The sequence below is a fragment of the Syngnathoides biaculeatus genome, chromosome 7, assembly GCF_019802595.1.
Source record: "Syngnathoides biaculeatus isolate LvHL_M chromosome 7, ASM1980259v1, whole genome shotgun sequence".
Taxonomy (NCBI): domain Eukaryota; kingdom Metazoa; phylum Chordata; class Actinopteri; order Syngnathiformes; family Syngnathidae; genus Syngnathoides; species Syngnathoides biaculeatus.
Genome location: NC_084646.1, coordinates 1,276,154 through 1,299,918, shown reverse-complemented (window position 1 = coordinate 1,299,918; position 23,765 = coordinate 1,276,154). Strand labels below are relative to the sequence as shown.

The following is a 23,765-nucleotide window of genomic DNA, read 5'->3' as shown; positions in this document are numbered from 1 at the left end:
ATGTACACTGGGTTCCTGTCCTCTGTACCGTTCCTGGATTGTCAAGAGAAGTGATTGGCATTTAAATTTACACCGAAGGAATCGATCCACCTCAAATACCTATATGAGAGACGGGGGGGAACCAAGTCACAACTGCCAGACCAGTTGGGGGATAAATACAGATAAAATCCCACCAAACATCTGCTTGTGTCATAGGTTGTTTGCTGTGTGCTCTCTAAGTCTATTATTAGTGGGCACACTGATTCTGACATTTTCCCTACTACTGGCACTTTTGGTGGATCGAGAAAACATCCCATTTTTTCCATCATGTTACTTCAATGATGAAAATGCAAGCGTAGTAAATATGGATAGAACTGTCTGCTTGAAGCCGATTAGATATAGCAATTATTTAAAGGCCGGGTGTCATCCCTATAAACATTCTAAAATAGATATTGTAATGAAAAATACATATAACAGTATTCACTTCAATGTCTATACGGGGGGAAAAAAGTGAGCAGAGAGCACGTCATCCATGCACAAAGTTGCACAATTGAGTGTCCCTCGACATCCAAGCGGTCGCCATATTAGTCACGTTATCTGTCCTTGACGTCATCGTCACTTCCGCCGTTGAAAACGCACAGTGCCTGCGACTACGGAAGCCGAACAACAGAGATATTCGCATTTTTCCGACGCCCCTTCTGACACTGACGTTCATTTCGGAAAAGGACAACACCACACAACCGAGTGAAGTTATCGGGGCAATATTACACTATTGTTTCGAGCCCTCAGGGCAATATTACACGATTGTATCAAGCCATATTCATTCCGATCATGGCCAAACCACATCCCGTACGATCCACTCCAGCGGCGGAGATGAGCCATCGGTGCTCATCGCAGCTGGCCGGTGTGGCTTATGACAGAGCCAAGCGGTGCTGCTTTGGTCACAGTCGAGCCACTTTATGCGCCTACGCAACTGAGTAACGCATTCTCGGCTGGGTTCTTCAGAGCCGCCCCGTCGCAAAGCCCGACGCACAGCCTTCGCAGAAGCTGTGACCGCCGAACGCGACGCCTCGGCCAGTGTGGCTGTGTTTCGGCGCCCGTGGTGGAATATAAGGAGGAGGTGGAGCTGAGCTATGTTGCTTTTTGATGTATGTTCAAAGTCGCAGCAGTACTCGATGAACACTATCGAGACATTGTTGGCTGGGCGACGAGCACATCGACACATTTCATACGCGGATCTTTTGTTACGTTATGAGAGAGACCAATTACGTGGTCCGCCCCAAACTTTTTTTTTTTTTTTTTTTTTTTTTTTTTTTGGGAGCTGTATACACACCTACCTGTTATTTGGAACCCACGAAGCTCTCGTCCTCTGCACCCGTGCAATCTATTTTTCACAATGAACAGGGTCTCTTTCAAACTTATGAAGGGTAATTCCATTCTCTCGAGTGTTCAAGCAATGTCCAGCAATGCAATGAGCCGGCATTTAGGCTAACACGAAGGAACAACGAGCTACATTCCCAGAGGTAAAATGAATGGAATCAAACAAGTCCACTAGGGGGCGCCTCTGTCCTGTACGTCGCTTTCTGCTTCTTCTCAAAAACAAATCCCTCGAGAGGATTTTCATGGCGGGAGTTACAAAATGCTGTATATGTCAAAATCATGTTTTGTGGTGAAAAAACACATGGGACTATATTGGCTGTGGGTTTTTCACTAATAATATACCAAAAATCATCCGTTTGACGACACTTGAGCTTTAACCGGTCAGTGTTACAGTAATTGAACGACCATGGTTTGGGTCAGGGGACAAGTGAGAAATGCCCATCTTCTTTTCCTTTTGGCTTGTTCCCTTAGGGGTTGCCACAGCATGTCATTTTTTCCATAGCAAGCATATCTCCTGCGTCTTCCTCTCTAACACCAACTGCCCTCGTGTCTTCCCTCACAACATCCATCAACCTTCTCTTAAGTCTTCGTCATGCTCTTTTGCCTGGTAGCTTCAGGATACTTATATTATGGATTGAGGACCAGATTCCTTCGAAATAGCAAAGCACAGCCTCCCCTTCTTCTTCTCTATCCCCTCAGTAGTAATTGTAAGTCTTCTTCTTCTTTTCCTTTCAGCTTGTCCCGTTATGGGTGGCCACAACATATCTACTGCATCTTCTTCTCTGACCCCAACTGCCCTCATGTCTTCCCTCACCACATCCATAAAGCTTCTCTTTGGTCTTCCTCTTGCTCTTTTGCTTGACAGCTCCATCCTCAGCACCCTTCCACCAATATACTCACTCTCTCGCCTCTGAACATGTCCAAACCATTGAAGTCTGCTCTCTCGAATCCTGTCTCCAAAACATCCAGCTTTGGCTGTCCCTCTAATGACCTCATTTCTAATCCTATCCAACCTGCTCACTCCGAGCGAGAACCTCAACATCTTCGTTTCTGCTACCTCGAGTTCTGCTTCGTGTTGTTTCTTCAGTCCCACCGTCTCTAATCCGTACATCATGGCCGGCCTCACCACTGTTTTGTAAACTTTGCCCTTCATCCTAGCAGAGACTCTCCTGTCACAAAACACACGACACCTTCCGCCAGCTGTTCCAACCTGCTTGGACCCGTTTCTTCACTTCCTCACCACACTCACTGTTGCTCTGGATTGTTGACTCTACATATTCGAAGTCCTCCACCCTCGCTATCTTTTCTCCCTGGAGCCTCACTCTTCCCCCTCCACCTTTCTCATTGACGTACATATATTCTGTTTTACTTCGGTTAATCTTCATTCCTCTCCTTTCCAATGCATGTCTCCATCTTTCGAATTATTCCTCTGCATGCTCCCTGCTTTCACTGGATATCACAATCTCATCTGCGAACATCATGGTCCAAGGGGATTCCAGTCTAACCTCATCTGTCAGCCTATCCATTACCACTGCAAACAGGAAGGGGCTCAGAGCTGATCCCTGATGCAGTCCCTCCTCCACCTTAAATTCTTCTGTCACACCTGAGGCACACCTCACCATTGTTCTGCTGCCATCATACATGTCCTGGACTATTTTAACATACTTCTCTGCCACACCAGACTTACGCATGCAGTACCACAGTTCCTCTCTTGGTAGTCTGTCATGGGCTTTCTCTCGATCCACAAAGACACAATGTCTTATCTGTACCTTTCCACAAAGCATTCTCAAGGCAAATAATGCATCTGTGGTACTCTTTCTAGGCATGAAACCAGACTGTTGCTTGCAGATACTTACTTCTTTCCCGAGTCAAGCCTCCACTACTCTTTCCCATAACTTCATTGTGTAGCTCATCATCTTATTTCCTCTATAGTTCCTATTGCTCTCCAAATGGCCTTTGTTCTTAAAAATGGGAACTAGCACACTTTCCTTCCATTCTTCAGGCATCTTCTCGTCCGCTAATATTCTGTTGAATAAATTGGTCAAAAACTCCACAGCCATCTCTCCAAATTGCTTCCATACCTCCACTGGTATCTCATTAGGACCAACTGCCGTTCCGTTTTTCATCCTCTTTAGTGCCTTTCTCACTTCCCCCTTACTAATCAATGCCACTTCCTGGTCCATCATACTTGCTTCTTCTACTGTTCCATCTCTCTCATTTTCTTCATTCATCAACTTCTCAAAGTATTCTTTCCATCTATGTAGCACACTACTGGAACCAGACAACACATTTCCATCTCTATCCTTCATCACCTTTAACTGCTGCACATCCTTCCCATCTCTATCCCTCTGTCTGGCCAACCTGTAGAGATCATTTTCTCCTTCTTTCGTGTCCAACCTGGTTTACATGTCTTCATAATCCTCTTGTTTAGCCTTTGCCACCTCTACCTTTGCCCTACGTCGCATCTCGATGTACTCCTTTCACCTCTCCTCAGAACTCTGTGTCCCACTTCTTCTTCGCTAATCTCTTTCCTTGTATGACTCCCTGTATTTTGGGGTTCCACCACCAAGTCTCCTTCTCCCCTCTCCTACCAAAAGACACACCAAGTACTCTCCTGCCTGTCTCTCTGATTACCTTGGCTGTCGTTGTCCAGTCTTCTGGGAGTTTCTGCTGTCCATCGAGAGCCCGTCTTACCTCTTTCCGAAAGGCCGCACAACATTCTTCCTTTCTCAGCTTCCACCACATGGTTCTCTGCTCTACCTTTGTCTTCTTAATCTTCCTACCCCCCACCAGAGTCATCCTACACACTACCTTCCTATGCTGTCGAGCTACACTCTCCCCTACCACTACTTTACAGTCAGTAACCTCCTTCAGATTACATCGTCTGCACAAAATATAATCCACCTGCATGCTTCTACCTCCGCTCTTGTAGGTCACTATATGTTCCTCCCTCTTCTGGAAATAAGTGTTCACTACAGCCATCTCCATCCTTTTTGCGAAGTCCACCCCCATCTGTCCCTCAAAGTTCCTTTCCTGGATGCTGTACTTACCCATCACTTCTTCATCGCCCCTGTTTCCTTTCCCAATATGTCCATTACAATCTGCACAAATCACAACTCTCTCGCTGTCTGGGATGCTCAGAACTACTTCATCTAGTTCCTTCCAGAATTTCTCTTTCAACTCTAGGTCACATCCTACCTGTGGGGCATAGCCGCTAACCACATTATACATAACACCCTCAATTTCAAATTTTAGTCTCATCACTCGATCTGATAATCTTTTCATCTCCAAGACATTCTTAGCCAGCTCTTCCTTTAAAATAACCCCTACTCCATTTCTCTTCCCATCTACTCCGTGGGAGAATAATTTAAACCCTGCTCCTAAACTTCTAGCCTTACTACCTTTCCACCTGCTCTCTTGGATGCACAGAATATCAACCTTTCTCCTAATCATCATGTCAACCAACTCCTGAGCTTTTCCTGTCATAGTCCCAACATTCAAAGTCCCTACACTCAGTTGTAGGCTCTTTGCGTTCCTCTTTTTCTTCTGACGATGGATCCTGTTTCCTCCTCTTCTTTGCCTTCGACCCACAGTAGCTGAATTTCCACCGACGCCCTGCAGGTTAGCAGTGCCTGGGGCGGGCGTTGTTAACCCGGGCCACGACCAATCCGGTATGGGATTCTTTAGATGAACGCTCATATTTGTTTGGCACAGTTTTTACGCCGGATGCCCTTCCTGACGCAACCCTCTGCATTTATCAGGGCTTGGGACCGGCCTACAGATTGCCCTGGTTTGTACCCCCATAGGGCTGCATTCAGTAGTAATTGGAAGTACAGCATCTTATTTGTTTATGTCAATGTATTTGTTTTTATACAAAGTATTTTAAGTAAATTCTGTAATTCTCTCACGTCATTTTACTAGGCTCTGACCAGCCCGATCATGATCCAATAAATCCTGCTGATTTTGGACCGAATGTTGTGAATACCCGAGATGGGACGGTCCTGGCCATGACTACAGTGGACAGCGTTGAATTCTCCCAATACATTACTCTTGTAAACAACTCTGTAGAATTGACCAATGCTCCCTTTTCCTTTATAGTTTTGACAGCTGCGCCCCTATCTTCACCCGAGTTTCCAAGACATGCAGTCGCAAGTCTGATGACATGACCACAAAATCAATCATCTAACTGGTCCTGGTACCAAGTGGACTTGTGAACATCCTTGTGCCTGAACATTGTGTTTGTTATGGACAATCTGTGATGAGCACAGAAGTCCAGTAACAGAACACCAGTTCTGATCAGGGGAGCCATTCCTCCCAGTCTCACTGTCATTGCCCACGTGGGCATTGAAGTCCCCCAGCAGAATGATGGAATCGCCAGAGGGGGCGCTGTACAGCACTCTCTTTAAGGACTCCAAAAAGGGTAGGTACTCTGCACAGCTGTTTAGTGCATAGGCACAAAAAAACAGTCAGGACCCATCCCCCAACCCGCAGGCATAGGGAGGCTACCCTCTCATCCACTATGGTAAACCCCAACGTACAGACCCTGAGCCAGGGGACAGTAAGTATACCCACACCTGCTTGGCGTCTCTCCCCATGGGCAACTCCAGAGTGGAACTGAGTCCAACCCCTCTCAAGAGGAGTGGTGCCAGAGCCCAAGCGGTGCGTACAGGCAAGTCCGACTATATCTAGTCGGAACTTCTCTCTCACGCACCAACTCGGGCTCCTTCCCTGCCAAAGTGGTGACATTCCATATTCCTAGAGCGAGTTCCTGTTGCTGGGGACGGATCGCCATGGTCCCCGCCTTTGGCCACCGCCCAGCTCACATTGCACCCGACCCCTATGGCCCGTCTCACAGGTGGTGAGCCCATGGCAAGAGTTATCCTTTCAGGCTGTGCCCGGCCTCGACCCATGGGTGCAGACCCAGCCAACAGGTGCTCGCTTTCAAGCCCCACCTCCAGGCCTAGCTCCAGAGGGGGGGCCCGGTGAACCGCGTCCAGGCAAGGGAAACCAAGATACAATTTTTGTAGTCATCATAGGGGTTTTTGAGTCATACTTTATCTGGTCCCTCACCTAGGACCTATTTGCTATGGATGACCCTACCAGGGGCATGAAGCCCTAGACAACTTAGCTCATCTGATCATCGGGACACACAAACCCCGCCACCACGATAACGTGACGGCTCGAGGAGGGGCATGACTCTATTTATTTTTATTTTATTTTTATGTGCCAGCCTTTAAAATGACTTGTGGAATTTGACCGAGTTCTCCACCATTTAAAATACTTCTTGAGTCTCATGATTAGGATTTTATTCTCGTCACCCTACGGGCTGTCTCGTGTGCCGGGGCAACATGGCAATACTTGTGGCATCCTTGAAATTGCCTTTTTTGGGTTCTGTCGAGGGCGCCTGTTCATCCTTCAAAGACATGGTATGACGGGATGTATTTTTTCTGGGGTAAAAAAATAAAATTGGCAATGGCACCAACTGTTATATTTTTGGTGGTTTTCCAGTCATCCCCCAACTTAGTGGTCATCTTTGTATCAAACCTGGAGGTTTTGTGGAAGAATACACACACACACACACACACACAGAGGCCCAAAGGCATCCTGCCTGCCACCACCTCCACCACTGAACCACATGCCACGCCCCCACCTAACCACATGAGAGCCCCTCACCAACTCACAGGTCTTACCAGCCAGAGTTGGGGTGTGACTGGTGGAAAGGAGGGTGGGTAGGAACACCCAAAAGGTGGGTGTTAAGATGACTTTCCAGAGGTTAGTCACAGGCATAAGAGAGTGAGCCCTCACCCCGAGCAGGCATCCAGCCAGGGAGGCTGGGCCCCAGTAGCATTCAAATAATCTGAGTGGAAACCCACCTCCACTCTGTTACGATGACTGCCAGGTCACTGACTGGCATTCATTGGCCTTACTCCATGAATAAATGGCCCTGGTTGCTGTTGTGCATTATCTGGAGTGGCCTGTAAGAATGGAAAGCAGGATAGGCCTGTGGGCCAAACGACCCACCTGACCAAACTTCCTCTCCCTCCAAGGGATCAGCCTCTATAGAGCAGGGGTGGCCAGTCTTTTTTACCCCAAGATCTACTTTTCAAGCAGCCAGTCTCTCGCGAGCTACCACCGGGCGGGGGGCAGGGGGGATGATGATGCTCCCCAAACCATTTTAGATGTTTTGGAAACAAAGTTAGAGAGAGGAGACTGATGGTTTGGAGAGATTGAAAGATGGTGACGATATTGATAGAAAGGTGATGAGATGGTGTTTTAAAACATTTCTTATACCTCGCTCAGGAGTTCGGTATCAAATTTTAATAGGTTCGTCGGAGATAGGCACTCAGAAATGAAGACAAGACACACTTCTGGCTACCAACAATTGGCACTTTATTGGTCCCACACAGAAATGGTAACACAAGCACAAGCACAAATCACGTGGTATGAAGCTAAGTAATATCCAATCAGCTCTTAGAAGAATATCCAGCTCTTACCGTGCGCCAATAGGAGGGAGAGCCAACACTCCAGGTAGAGAGCAGCTTCAATACCGGCTGGGCATCCGTACGCAACCCGCAGCAGACTCTACCGAGAGTATCTAAAGTTCTCCTTTTATACTCTAAGCATGTGCGGAAGGAGGGGTGAGTGGCCAATTCATCCCGCCTGACGCCACACTATTCTTTGTTACCAACAAATGGCGTTGCACGACATCATATAACACAAAAACATCTTTTTATGACATTGCTGGTTATTCAAAGCTATTGCGATCGTCTTTTAAGGTTATACAAAGCTATTGCGTAACATATACGAAGCTATTGCGAAACATCTTTTAATTATGGAAAAACAACACAATAAAATTATTCTTACTTCATTCCACTCTTGATGTTTTTCCATCATTCAAAATGTAAGCAATTGATTATAGGCGATTATATATTTCCTTCTCTACCTCAAGCCGGATGCGTCGCACATAATAGCAAGTTCCCATATTGCATAGCGTAAGCACACAAATAACAATCATTAACACGATCAAGGGTGGCAAGAAAGTAGTACGCGCAGTGGAGGACATTCCTGTGAAGATGTCCCACCAATGATGAGACTAATTTAGCGGCATGCACTACTTCCCCTTTTACTACCATAGTTGACACCATGAGACTGGAAATGTTAGACGCATGTGACTTGATGAGTTTTTGGATGTCTGTAGAACTCTCCAATGCACATTTGAATCGTTCCAGAGACACTGACCAGGGGGAGCGTAGTACCTCCCACTGGACCGCAGTCAACCTGCGGGACTCCGAATAGTTAGTCAAACGATACGTCATGTTTCCCCAGCGCCATATGTGTACATCTTGAAGGCATCCTACAAAAAGAACTGAAGGTACTTGTGAGTTATTTTGTGTTGTAGCCACACAGAGAGTATGCGGTCCAACTTGCCACATCATCTCTCTGGCTGGCTCCCTAGTCCAATCACAAAGTACAACCTCTGAGTCGGTTAGGCACGGATTCGAGTACACATGTTGTAATCTGCAAGCCAACCCTTGGTTTGTTAAATCACATAAATCTGATTTAAAGGTTTTGTTGGTTTTTGGTTCAAACCACTCTCCGTCCATGTGTAAAAACCAATATCCACTTGTCGTTATAACAGGCAAAACCTGATATTTACAAACCACCTTTGTTGTCGTCACGTTGTACTGGGTCCAATACCCCGTACATTTATTTTTGTTACATTTGGTGTGTTCGGGATGTAATGTCAACCACAAAGAGTCAGAAATGTTCCAAACCTTCCGCCACTCTTGATAATTTCCAGACGTAACTATCCTTAGAAACGACTCCTTTTGAGCCGCAGCGTGTAGAGTTTGAATACTACATACTGTCCAGCTACTCTGTTCTGTCAAGTTCTGAAGCACTTTCTCTGCTTCGTCCCATAATTTGATATCCCAATTAAACACTGTTTTCCAAAGTTCTGCATTTTCTTTTTTGTCCCACCAGAGCTTTAGGAAGCCAAACCCCTATTTGATGCAAGGCCCTGGCAGAGTGTTCTCCAGTATTGGACAGCATGGTCCTAGTTACCTCATTATCAGCAGTATTTGCCAATCCCAATACGGTTCCCGTTCCCCCCAACAAAGTATCATACCATGCCCTTTTTATTCTGTTACATATCGGAATCGGGGGAAAGTGAATTGTCCAGTATATCTTGGTTTCAACCACTGCTTGAGCTAGGTGTGTACAGGTGTCAAGGATTGGAGTCAAGTGTGTTTGAGTTATTTTTGGCGTCATTGTTTCTTCGATGATCATCTTGACACCCGCAATATCTCCATTCGTCCAAATCCCACATACACATGACGCAGGAAGCGGAGACTGTCACCTTACTCCCCCCTATCATCACTCTCGTGGTGGATCATCATGGGAAGATCACAGGGGATGTTGACCGAGATTCTCCATCTCATCCCGATGAACTGGCTTGTCTCGCACACATGACCTTCGGTCATTCCCCACGAGGGTCGGACCATGGCACCAACGGCAAGGAGGCAGATGACCCAGTCATTTCCAATTCCTTGGCGCCGGATGTCCTCCATCTCTGCGTCCTCCCGTCGAGGGTCGTCCAATCAACAGCTCCCACTTCAACAAGCACCCACCAAGCTGCAACAGATATGGTTACCACTATTGACAAAAGAAAACATGATTAGTATTCTCGCATGTAACATTTGTTCTCGGGTACGTTCACCCATTTTTCCTCTCTTTGATATAAAACACTGACTATGGCATCAGACCCCTGAGCTATAATTTCCGCAGCTCGAGGAGGTCCTGATTGCATTTTCCCCAAAGATATGGGAAACGGTGTCATTTTTACCTTTCCCACCAATATTGTCCGCACATCAATTCCTGTTCCAAATTGAAATTTACCTATTCTCAAATACAAAGTCATTCCAGCCAGGATGTCCATTCCAATTATCCACTCTGGGATGGGGGTGACAACCACTTCAAATTTCCATATTGGCATTTTCCCAATTTTCAATGGAAGAATTACTGCTTTTCCATTTACAATTTGTCCCCCAATCCTCGCAGTGGAACATTTTCACCCTTCATTTTATCAGGGTTTCCGTGTCCAATTGAACATGGGGTCTGATGTCCCCAACTTACCATCGATTGATAATTTTGTTCTGGCTGGTTGACTGAGTTTGTCCTCCATCCTAGCTGAGGAGGTCAAAGGTACGTGACCTCTTGTCCTTATTTTTCCCCTTACTCTTGGGTTTCGCTCGGCCCTTTCTCACAGCAGCCACATAGCTGGGGCCTCTTGTGTCTACTAGCATGTCGTCGCTTGAGTCTGTATCTTCCTCTCTCCTCTTCTTCATCCTCAAATGCATCCAAGGGAGGGGCTGTTGGTTGAGCTGCCGGCGTCATCATTCCCTTTATGATGGTGGCCAGCTGAGCAATTTCTGATTTTCCCTTTGATCCCCTGCTCAAGCAATTTACCTTCAATCCCCTTTGTTTGCATCTTGCAGCCAAGGCACTTGTGGGTAGCCCGTCAATTTCTTCTGCCGGTACTCCCGCTACAATGAGTGCTTTCCACATTTCCCGCCTACTACTCCCGGCTTCGGGCGGTTTCGCGCGCGGTCGTTTGCCATCTGTTTCGGACATGTAATTCTCAGGGCAAGGCTGATGTACTGTGTCTCCCCAATCTCCCAAAGTCGCTAACTCCAACAAGCGCGTTTTTACGTCACTGAAGCTGTTATCGACGGCTCCTAACAAAATAGTAAGTATCGCAGACCTGTAGTGGGGGGGTGCGTCTCGAATCATTGCATCACGCACCACCTTTGGCACTGCTGTTTCATCAATAAAAGCGTGACCCGCTCGCGATATCGACTCGCGTGTACACAATCTCCCCATTCTGTGAATTGCGTCGCGGATGGTTACCCAAGGCCCTTTGATCTCGGGCCAATCATGCCACGTTGGATACACAGATTGCGCTGTCATAGCATACAAGGCAAATAGCGAAAAAGAATCACCTACCGCCATTGCTCTCCCGTTTGCACGAAACTCGGCATTCATTCGAGAATCTGAACTCAAGCCTCCAAATCGCGAAAAGTCCTCTGAGTCAAGCTCTATGGCGTCAGCTCCTTCCTCATACATCCGCCTGAGCCAAGAATCAGCTGGTTCTCCCTGCTTTTGTCGATACTTTGATGTTAAATGGGCTATCTCTTCCTGAGAGAAGTCCTCTTTTGTTATCGTCATTCTGGGCGGTGGCTGAGGCTGTTTTATTCGCCTCATTATAGGGTTTCCTTCCCTATCAACTATAGGTACATTATTCTCATCTCGCTGTTCTTCAAAGACGGGCAAGACAACATGCTGTTCCTCCCGTCTCCGCGAGATCGGTTTAACTTGGAGATGTCCAAGTTGTGGATACAGCGGTTGAGGTTTCATTTCCCCGCCATATTGCATGTCGCCATCTCCCCATATGTCGCCATTCCATCCCTCTGGCTCCCAGTCTTCCTGGAGTGCCACAGCGAAAGAGCGGACCTGTTTTGGGTCGATGCGACGCGGTCTTTTATTACTTTTCTCGCGCGCCATTGAAGAAATAAAAGCCACTGATTTCTCCAAGATTTTCTGCGCTTTAGCTTGGTCAGATTCGAGCGCTTTAATATTCTCTTCAAGTTGCGCTATCTTTTTATCTTTTTGCATTTCAGAAGCGCATACTTTATCCAAAGCCTTTGTTCTTTCCTTCCAGGCTTCGGCAAAAATCCACAACATCTCTCGGACGCCACCCAGCGGGGCTTTGTCCCTCACATCCACCCTGCTTAACGTGCGCTGTAGCAGCGGTGGAGTTGCCAAGGGAATTTCTCCTATCCACGGCTTAGGGCGTCCCCCGTACCGTCTGAGGAGTTTCCCTATTTCTTCAAATCCAAGGCTCTCCCAGTCGGAGACGCCATCCTCATTGGGAGCCACCTCCGCTCCCTTCACAGTTTTACACTTAAAACTTGAGGCCACTTCCGCCTCCTTCACAGTTTTGCTCTTAAAGCAACAAGCCATTTCTGAATGTATTCTCCGCGATCCTGCCGACAACGCCAAAAATGTTTTAAAACATTTCTGATACCTCGCTCAGGAGTTCGGTATCAAATTTTAATAGGTTCGTCGGAGATAGGCACTCAGAAATGAAGACAAGACACACTTCTGGCTACCAACAATTGGCACTTTATTGGTCCCACACAGAAATGGTAACACAAGCACAAATCACGTGGTATGAAGCTAAGTAATATCCAATCAGCTCTTAGAAGAATATCCAGCTCTTACCGTGCGCCAATAGGAGGGAGAGCCAACACTCCAGGTAGAGAGCAGCTTCAATACCGGCTGGGCATCCGTACGCAACCCGCAGCAGACTCTACCGAGAGTATCTAAAGTTCTCCTTTTATACTCTAAGCGTGTGCGGAAGGAGGGTTGAGTGGCCAATTCATCCCGCCTGACGCCACACTATTCTTTGTTACCAACAAATGGCGTTGCACGACATCATATAACACAAAAACATCTTTTTATGACATTGCTGGTTATCCAAACATCCTTTTATGACATTGCTGGTTATTCAAAGCTATTGGGATCGTCTTTTAGGTTATACAAAGCTATTGCGAAACATATACGAAGCTATTGCGAAACATCTCTTAATTATGGAAAAACAACACAATAAAATTATTCTTACTTCAGATGGATCTGCCAGACGAGAGCTACAGGAAGGCCAAAGAGGTTTATCAATGCAGTGAGAGAAAAGATGAGGGCAGTTTGTGTTAGACAGGATGATTCACATGGAAAAAATTTCGCGAGCTACCACCGGGCGGGGGGCAGGGGGGATGATGATGCTCCCCAAACCATTTTAAGGTTAATGTTATGTTGCCTCCGATATTTAAAATCCAGAATTAGTTTTTTGTGCACTGTATTGTCTGTGCTTTCATCCTGGATCAGGCTGTGCCAGGATGGAATTTTAAAATTACACACCATCTCATCCTGCACTTTCTACTTTGGCTTCAGATCAGACCTTTCTCACTCGAAAAAGAGAAAATCTCGTCCAGTTAAACCACTTTTTCTTCGGTTATTCACATACTCTGACAGTCATTGCATCTTAAAACATTTTTTTTTTAAACTTTCTCCATTAATATCGAAAGTAAACATAAGCAGTATGTGTAGCTCTTTGCTCTACTTTGCCCAGACTGTGTTGCTAACTAATGCAGCGGTGGTGGACGCTGTCATTATAAAACAGATTGATGGGCTGTGTAAGTACTGTAACATTTGTAATTATGAGTGTACATCTTTAAGTGGGGGGGGTATGGGAGTGTGGCGGAGCAGCTGTCGTTGTTTGAGAAAGTTCCATGTGCTGCCTGAAAGAAATCAGTGGCTTCTTCTTTTTAACAGTACGTATGTGAATTGTGCCGTTGAATGTAACAACCAGTCATCGTTCACTCATTGAATCACATTGCAAAATGTCACAAACTGAATTGCTGTATGTTATACTTATAATTTGCATTTGATTTTTTTTTTTTTTTTTTTTTTTTTTTTTGCGCAACCCAGAATATCTGCGACGAGAATGCGTCAGCCGCAGGGTTTACAGCACATGAAAAAAGTAGTGGCTTATCGTCTCGGAAATATGTTACCGGGATGACATTATAGCTGCCAAGCACAGCACGCAGCACTCTATACGCAATGGTGAGCAACATGTTTGAATATGAGTAAAATGGTTTCGACATAAAGGAGAACCCAACTGAACTTGGCATTGTCAAATCATACCCATAAATGCCATGAAAAGGCATTTGCACCCTCCTGATTTTTTTTTTTTTTGGATATTACACACAAAGATATATCACATTTTAATATCACTCAGAGCAACCCAAGGAAATACAAAATGCAGTTTTGAAATGACAATTCAATTTATTAAAGGACCAAAATAGTAAACCCTTTTCGACCCTGTGTGAAATTGCCCCCTATTATGAATTATAATAAAAATGGTTGAACGTCATACTCTTTAGTTGGTCGTCCACTTCTGGAAAGGTTTACCACTGTAATCAGTTTTCCCCGTTTGTGCAAAATGGCTCTGACAGTGGTTTGCTGGAGACCCAAAGCCTTGGACATGGCTTTGTAACCTTTTCCACACAGATGTATTTCAACCACTTTTTTTTCCTCATTTCTTCTTGAATTTCTTTGCATCGTGGCATGATGCATTAGTTCTTGAGTTCTTGTAGCCTACTTCAGATTATCTGACAGATTCTATTTGTGATTTCTTGATTCAAAAAGTACGGTGGTGATCAGGTTGGGTGGGGCTTGTGAAATTTAACTCACCTTTCCCAAATTTGTTGATAGTCACAGTGAATTTGTGATTTAACAAGAAGGGGACTATTACTTTTCACAGAGGGTCTGAAAGGCTTGGACTTTTTTTGTGTGCCTAAATAAATTGAATTGTCATTGGAAAGCTGCATTTTGTATTTCCTTGGGTAGTCTCAACAATATAAAAATTGGTTCTCTCTAACATCTTTGTCCTCTGACCTTCAAGCACTTAGGGTGAACAGTGAACAGCAAATGTGAGTGTGGTCAGAAAGTCCTCGCAAGTGGAAACAGTTGGAGGAAAGTTTCAGGTGTGTTAAGTGGTAGAAGAGTTTCTGTTGGGAAGAAGGGCAAAATTTATAAGACAGTGTTGAGGTCAGCCATAATCTACGGATTAGAAGAGACCTTTGCACTGAAGAGAGAGCAGATCTGGAGGTGGCGAAAATGAAGACGAGGAGGTTCTTTCGAGGAGTTTCAGGTTGGACAATATTAGTGTGAAGCGAAGAAGTCAATCCATCCTGGTTGTAATGTTTTGAGGAAGGTGTAAGGAGTGTTATGTGTCAGAAGAGTTTCTGCTAAGATGAAGGGCAAGGTTTATAAGACGGTGGTGATGCCAGCTATGATGTACGAATTAGAGAAAGTGGCACTTAAGAGGCAACAGGAAGTAAATCTGGAGGTGGTGGAAATAAAGATGATGAGGTTCAGTCTAGGAGTGACCAAGGTTTCATAAGATTACAAATGGACAGCTAAGGTTAGATGTTTTGGAAACAAAGTTAGAGAGAGGAGACTGATGGTTTGGAGAGATTGAAAGATGGTGACGATATTGATAGAAAGGTGATGAGATGGATCTGCCAGACGAGAGCTACAGGAAGGCCAAAGAGGTTTATCAATGCAGTGAGAGAAAAGATGAGGGCAGTTTTAGTTAGATAGGATGATTCAGGAGATAGGCTCACATGGAAAAAATTTCACACTTTGGTGACCTGAAGGGGACAAGTTGAAATGAAATTTTTCCAACTGTCCAAGTCCAATTTCCAAGCCGCTCATTCTCACAAGGGTCGGAGGAGTACTGGAGCGTACCACAGCTAATTTGGGTTTACATCCTGAAATGGTCGCCAGTCAGCCACAGAGTGCATATCGAAACCATCACTGAGCAGGAATCAATTACACACTGCCTGCACCAAAGACAGGTGTGTGTACCACTGCACCATCAGTTACCAGTTTCTCACTGTCTGACATGAAATCATACAAATTTCAGCATCAAATTTCTTTGCAGTCAGAGTTGTGGTGAATTTGAACGATTCATTTCACCAGTTGTCCTTTGGAGACATTTGCAGGTCTCGAGCAGATCTTAGAGCCCAAGTTTGTATGGGCCAAGTTCTCCAAGTCGACGTGACAAAATGAATGTGATGTTTCAAACATTGTCACTTGCGCTAAAACCTGATTTAAATAGCGCACATGTAACACTATTCATAAGAATAGTACTTTTGAAATCAGTTGTTCTTTTTTTTTTTTTTTTTTTTTTTTTTTTTTTTTTTTACAGTGCCTTGTGAAAGTATTTGCCCCCCTTGAACTTTTGAACCTTTCCTTCCTTTTCCTTTTTCTCAAGAATCAGCAACAAGAAAATTTCTTGGATATTTTATACTTTTTTAACAAATAAAAACTGAAAAGTGAGGCATGCAATATTATTTGGCCCCTTTACTTTTAATGCAGCAAACTCACTCCAGAAGTTTAGTGAGGGTCTCTGAATGATCCAATGTTGACTGATGATGATAAATAGAATCCACCTGTGTGTAATCAAGTCTCCATATAAATCCACCTGCTCTGTGATAGTCCCAGGGTTCTGTTTAAAGTGCAGAGAGCATCATGAAGACCAAGGAACACACAAGGCAGGGCCGAGATACTTTTGTGGAGAAGTTTAAAGCCGGATTTGGATACAAAAAGATTTCCCAAGCTTTAAACATCTTAAGGAGCACTCTGCAAGCAATCATATTGAAATGGAAGGAGTATCAGACCACTGCACATGAAAAAAGTAGTGGCTTGTCGTCTCGGAAATATGTTACCGGGATGACATTATAGCTGCCAAGCACAGCACGCAGCACTCTATACGCAATGGTGAGCAACATGTTTGAATATGAGTAAAATGGTTTCGACATAAAGGAGAACCCAACTGAACTTGGCATTGTCAAATCATACCCATAAATGCCATGAAAAGGCATTTGCACCTCCTGATTTTTTTTTTTTTGGATATTACACACAAAGATATATCACATTTTAATATCACTCAGAGCAACCCAAGGAAATACAAAATGCAGTTTTGAAATGACAATTCAATTTATTAAAGGACCAAAATAGTAAACCCTTTTCGACCCTGTGTGAAATTGCCCCCTATTATGAATTATAATAAAAATGGTTGAACGTCATACTCTTTAGTTGGTCGTCCACTTCTGGAAAGGTTTACCACTGTAATCAGTTTTCCCCGTTTGTGCAAAATGGCTCTGACAGTGGTTTGCTGGAGACCCAAAGCCTTGGACATGGCTTTGTAACCTTTTCCACACAGATGTATTTCAACCACTTTTTTTTCCTCATTTCTTCTTGAATTTCTTTGCATCGTGGCATGATGCATTAGTTCTTGAGTTCTTGTAGCCTACTTCAGATTATCTGACAGATTCTATTTGTGATTTCTTGATTCAAAAAGTACGGTGGTGATCAGGTTGGGTGGGGCTTGTGAAATTTAACTCACCTTTCCCAAATTTGTTGATAGTCACAGTGAATTTGTGATTTAACAAGAAGGGGACTATTACTTTTCACAGAGGGTCTGAAAGGCTTGGACTTTTTTTGTGTGCCTAAATATTGAATTGTCATTGGAAAGCTGCATTTTGTATTTCCTTGGGTAGTCTCAACAATATAAATTTGGTTCTCTCTAACATCTTTGTCCTCTGACCTTCAAGCACTTAGGGTGAACAGTGAACAGCAAATGTGAGTGTGGTCAGAAAGTCCTCGCAAGTGGAAACAGTTGGAGGAAAGTTTCAGGTGTGTTAAGTGTAACACTATTCATAAGAATAGTACTTTTGAAATCAGTTGTTTTTTTTTTTTTTTTTTTTTTTTTTTTTTTTTTTTTTTTTTTTTTACAGTGCCTTGTGAAAGTATTTGCCCCCCTTGAACTTTTGAACCTTTCCTTCCTTTTCCTTTTTCTCAAGAATCAGCAACAAGAAAATTTCTTGGATATTTTATACTTTTTTAACAAATAAAAACTGAAAAGTGAGGCATGCAATATTATTTGGCCCCTTTACTTTTAATGCAGCAAACTCACTCCAGAAGTTTAGTGAGGGTCTCTGAATGATCCAATGTTGACTGATGATGATAAATAGAATCCACCTGTGTGTAATCAAGTCTCCATATAAATCCACCTGCTCTGTGATAGTCCCAGGGTTCTGTTTAAAGTGCAGAGAGCATCATGAAGACCAAGGAACACACAAGGCAGGGCCGAGATACTTTTGTGGAGAAGTTTAAAGCCGGATTTGGATACAAAAAGATTTCCCAAGCTTTAAACATCTTAAGGAGCACTCTGCAAGCAATCATATTGAAATGGAAGGAGTATCAGACCACTGCAAATTTTCCAAGACCTGACTGTCCCTCTAAACTTTCACCTTGAACAAGGAGAAGACTAATCAGAGATGCAACCAAGAGGCCCATGATCACTGGATGAACTGCAGATCTACAGCTGAGGTGGGAGAGTCTGTCCATAGGACAACAATCAGCCATACACTGGACAAATCTGGCCTTTATGGAAGAGTGGCAAGAAGAAAGCCATTTCTTAAAGATATCCATAAAAAGTCTCATTTAAAGTTTGCCACAAGCCACCTGGGGGACACACCAAAGTGGAACAAGGTGCTCTTGTCAGAGGAAACCAAAATGAAACTTTTTGGCCACAATGCAAAACGATATGTTTGGCGTAAAAGCAACATACCTCATCCCCCTGAACACACCATCTTCACTGTCAAACGTGGTGGTGGCAGCCTCATTCTTTGGGCCTTCTTTTCTTCTGCTGGGACAGGGAATATAGTTAAAATGGATGGGAAGATGAATGAAGCTAAATACAGGACCATTCTAGAAGAAAACCTATTCGAGTCTGCAAAAGACTTGAGACTGGGACGGAGATTTATCTTCTAACAGAACAATGATCCAAAACATAAAGCCAAATATACATTGGAATGGTTCACAAATAAACGTATCCAGGTGTTAGAATGGCCAAGTTAAAGTCCAGACTCTTTTCCAATCGTGAATCTGTGGGCAGAGCTGAAGACTGCTGTTCACCAACGCTCTCCATCCAACCTCACTGAGCTTGAGCTGTTTTGCAAGGAAGAATGGGCAAGAATTTCAGTCTCTTGATGTGCAAAACTGATAGAGACATACCCCAAGTGACTTGGAAACGTAATTGCAGCAAAAGGTGGCGCTACAAAATATTAATGCAAAGGTGCTGAATAATATTGGATGCTGCACTTTTCAGATTTTTTTTTGTTAAAAAAGTTTAAAATATCCAATAAATTTCATTCCACATCACAATTGTTTCCCACTTGTTGATTCTTGACAAAACATTTTCATTTTATATCTTTATGTTTGAAGCCTGAAATGTGCTACAAGGTTGAAAAGTTCAAGGGGGCCGAATACTCCTTGACTTGACTCCTACCTTTGCAATGAGGCTTATGTGTGAGCCATGAATTCGGAGTGAATCATTTCATGTTAATTTGCACTAATGAAGGGCTGGACCGGTGTCTGATTTACAGATGGTGTGTGTTGTAAGGAAGTGAAGAAACGGGTCCAAGCATGTTGGAACAGCTGGCTGAAGGTGTCTAATGTGTTATGTGACAGAAGAGTCTCTGCTAGGATGAAGGCCAAAGTTTATAAAACAGTGGTGATGTACAGATTAGGGTTAGGAGACAGTGGCGCTGAAGAGACAACAGGAAGCAGAACTGGAAGTTGCAGAAATGATGTTGATGTTCTCGGTCAAAGTGAGCAGGTTGGATAGGATTATAAATGAGCTAATTAGAGGGACAGCCAACTGATGTTTTGGAGACAAGGTTTGAAAGAGCAGACGTCAATGGTTTGGACATGTCTAAAGGCAAGAGAGTGACTATATTTGGTAGAAGGGTGTTGAGCATGGAGCCTTCAGCCAAAAGAACGGGAGAAAGACCAAAGAAAAGGTTGATGGATGTTGAGAGGGAAGGCATGAGGACAGTGGGTGCTGGAGAGGAACATGCACAAGATAGGCTTGGATGGAAAAAGATGACATGCTGTGGCGTCCCCAAACGAGACAAGCCGAAAGGAAAAGATGAGGAAGAAGGTGTTCCCTTTACATGCTTTTTGCACCTCCATTTACTAATATATTCAATATTTTTCCATCTTATATGAAATTGTTACACACAAACTTCATTTCTGATCGTATTTGCTGTACTTTGTATGTGTGGATTACTTTGGTTGTTTCCAACCTCTGAATATTTCATGTCAGTAGCCCCATGGAAATATATTTAGTGAGAAAAATGGTGACGTTAAATAGTTATTTTAGCCACTTTATGTAAATCTTGTTGCTGTGACATTTTTTTTTCCTTTCCAGAATGAATAAAGCAAGCATTTTTTGATCCCAAGGTAATTTGTTGATCCACTTGCCTCCTCTGCTCTATGATAGGACCATGTTGGAGATTTGGCTGCACAGATTAACCTGGAAAACACTGAAGAATATGTGATTGAGTGTCTTGGATCACTTGCAAATCTGACCATTCCTGATCTGGACTGGGCACTGGTTCTTAAAGAGTACAACTTGGTTCCCTACCTGAAAGACAGACTTAAACCTGGTATGATTATGTTCCATTCTCACATTATAGACCACAGGTTCTTCACATTGATCGTTGGATCAATTTTTGTAGTACAAATGTATAAACCCAATTCCAGTCATTTGGGACATTGCATGAAATGGAAATAAAAGCTTAATACAGTGATTTCAAACTGAACTTTTATGTGAATGTGCTACAGAGATATTCAAATTAAGATATTTAATGTTCAAGCAAGGGATGTCCTGATCAGAACATGTGATTTGAAAATTTTGGTCCGTCAAGTGATTTTCAGGTGATTGAGATCGAGTGAAAAAGATGACTTTTGTTAATTTTCTGACGTTTGAAAAGATGCAAAGAGCTAGGCAATAGGAAACAGTAATATCTTAATTTTATATTCCGTCATTTTTTGGTTTGTGTGCATTTGTTTCAGTGTGTGCGTGTCATGCGTCACCACACGGAGAGTCTTCTATATGCTGCACAGTGCATTATGGGCGGTCATTATAGCCTACAATATAAGCTGCATAAAATTTAGGGTCCTGACCTAGAAGTAGTCCCATGCAAACCCACACTACAGCCAAAAAGTATTGATTTAAGTCCAATGTATCATCAAACACAGGTGGCCTACAAAGAAGGTGTAGAACCATCTCAAGGATGATCATAAGAAATGGACAGCACCGGAGTATATTACATTTTTGCATGGGCTCCCCTCTTTACGAAGGCAGTAGTCAAAGTCAAACATTTTGGATAACTTTCCACAAGCTATTGAGAGTTCTCTCCTGGCCCATTCCTCCCGACAAAACTGGTGTAACTGAGTCAGGTTTGTTGGTTGCCTTACTCTCATATGCCTTTTCAGATCTGCCTACACATTTTGATGGGATTAAGATCATATTTTTGTGATGGCCACTCCAAGACATTGATTTTGTTATCCTCATGCTACTTTTGAACCATTTTGGGAGTAAGCTTAGGGTCATTGTCCATTTGCGCCCCAGTTTTAACTTCCTGTCTGTCTTGAGATGTTCCCTCAATGTCTCAGTGTAATGTTCTTTCTTCATAATGCGGTCTATTTTATGAAGCCCTCCAGTTCCTGCTGCAACAAAACCCCACATGATACGCCCACCTCCATACTTCACAATTTGTATGGTGTTCTCCGATCTACAAGCTTGCCCCTTTTTCCTCCAGATATAATGGTCATTGTGGCCAATCAGCTCCATTTTAATTTCATCAGGCCACAGGACATGTCTCCATATGTATTATGTAGGACTAGATGTTAATATCCCTCTATTCGTGCATATTTTGGCTCTGACAAGGCTTTGTGGGACGTTCAATTAAGTGATGGCACCCTATGGGTTATCATGTGGGCTTCCCTCCTAAGTGTTTCGCTGATAGATCCACGACACTCTCAAGAGGGTTCAGCAGTGAATCCCAGTGTCGCAGGTTCACCCCATAGGTGCCATCAATTCTGTTGAAGGCCCAATTGGGGTCTTCTCTTTTTATCAACAGCCACTGGCTGGCCTTTTCTGCCACCTTGGCGAGATCTCGGGTTACCATCGCTCTGGGCAGCCTGGATGTTGAGGGGAATACAAACCATCTGCAGCCAACTTCCACCGGGCATTCCACTGCCTCTTCAGCCTTGCTGTTGTACTTAAGCTGCAAGTCCTGCATACCTCCTCGACTTCCCCCTCCCAGGGCACTCTGAGTTCGATGAGGAAGACAAGCTTGAGAGAGGCAGACCAAGCACGAGATGTGGTCGTAGGGTGGTAGTTGTAATCTCAGATGGAAAGCAGAGCTTTTTGTCCAGGTCTGCCAGCAGCTTTCAGTCTCGTGCACTGCCCAGCTGTCCGCTGTCTGGTGGCTTGTTGGTGTGGCAGTTTGACACTCCCCCTCCCAGACAAACACCTTGGGTTACCAGTTGGCTGACAAGGGTGGAAGGGCGTTCACCCTCATCCGCTGGTGCAAGACACTTCAGCACTTGGTTGTGCCGCCAGGTGTAACGGTCTTGAGTAAGGCTGTTCTTGGAACAACCAGTGTGTGCTTCAGTCTCACAGGACTTGGGCATAACAGGCACTTGGGATCGTTAGCATATCACTCATTTAGGTTCGTGGGAGAAGGCAGGACGTCATATACAACTTTGATGGTAAAGCTTGCCCTAAATGCTTCCATCCCCCACAGCTCTTTTCAGGTTTCTTCCTTGCCTTCACTCCATCCCAGGCCAAACACAGCCCTTGCTTGGCCTTCGACACAGCTTGGGCACACCTTTTGTCTTCCTCTTCCCAACGTTTCTCCTGGACCACCATCTTGGGCCGCTCAGCAGTAGTGGCTTTGCTCCATACTGGTCTACCGGCCCTAAGCCCAAGGCCACTCCTCCCCTCCTGCACTCGCCAATGATGTCCTTGTGTCTGAATGCTGCCTTTCCCTGTTCAGTTGCAGCCAGCGGAGTCCATTTCCTCCCGTTGCCAGGATGGGGGCAGTCTGGCCGACAAGCAGTTCACTGGAATCCAGTACCATCGTTTGCAGTCTTACTTTGGCACACTTGTACTCTTCTGCCAGGCTGGAAATGGGCAGGTATAACAACCATTTACCATAGAGCCCGATGCTGCTGAGGCACATGGGAAGGCCAAGCCACTACTTCACAAACGAGCTGACCAGTCTCTTCACCTTTTCTGCTTTCGAGAGCAGGATCTCTTGGACGGTTAGTGCCCAAAGGAGTCGAGCAAGTAACCTGTACTGCAAGCACCAGAGTTTCAACTTCCCAGGATGCAGAGTTCTGTCGATTCTTTCCAGGCTAGATTTTACAATCTTTGTCTTTGTGTCTTTTTGCAAATTGTAATAGCTTTTTATGTTTCTTTAGGATAATTCAGCCCTGTGGGGGCACAATCCAGTACAGGTCATTCTGTAGGCAAGTTCCAAGCCCGGATTAATGCAGAGGGTTGCGGCAGGAGGGGCATCCGGCGTAAAACTGTCCCAAACAAATATGAGCGTTCATCTAAAGAATACCAGACCAGATCGGTCATGGCCCGGGTTAACAATGCCTGCCCCCAGCACCATTGACCTGTAAGGCGTCGGGGGAAATTCAGCTACTGTGGATCAAACACTAAGAAGAGGGGGAAAGCGAATTTGTCTACAGAAGAACAAGAAGAGGATTGCACAGAGCCTACATCTGAGGTTTGGGACTTTGAATGTTGGGACTATGAGAGGAAAACTTCAGCAGTTGGTTGACTTGATGATTAAGAGAAAGGTTGATATATGGTGCATCCAAGAGAGCAGGTAGAAAGGTAATAATGCTAG

The 23,765-nt window shown here is 44.4% G+C and overlaps 1 protein-coding gene across 7 annotated transcripts in view; it reads left to right on the top strand.

Moving 5' to 3' along the window:
- Positions 1-23,765, top strand: part of kifap3a (kinesin-associated protein 3a) — a 206,669-nt gene that overhangs the window by 141,158 nt on the left and 41,746 nt on the right. For all 7 annotated transcript variants that reach the window (XR_009795737.1, XR_009795738.1, XR_009795739.1 and 4 more), the window contains one exon: positions 20,336-20,501. Coding sequence is in view for 4 of the 7 variants with exons in the window: in XM_061825097.1 (XP_061681081.1) it covers positions 20,336-20,501 (166 nt within the window). In the remaining 3 variants the exon portion in view is untranslated. The remainder of the gene's footprint in view (positions 1-20,335; positions 20,502-23,765) is intronic.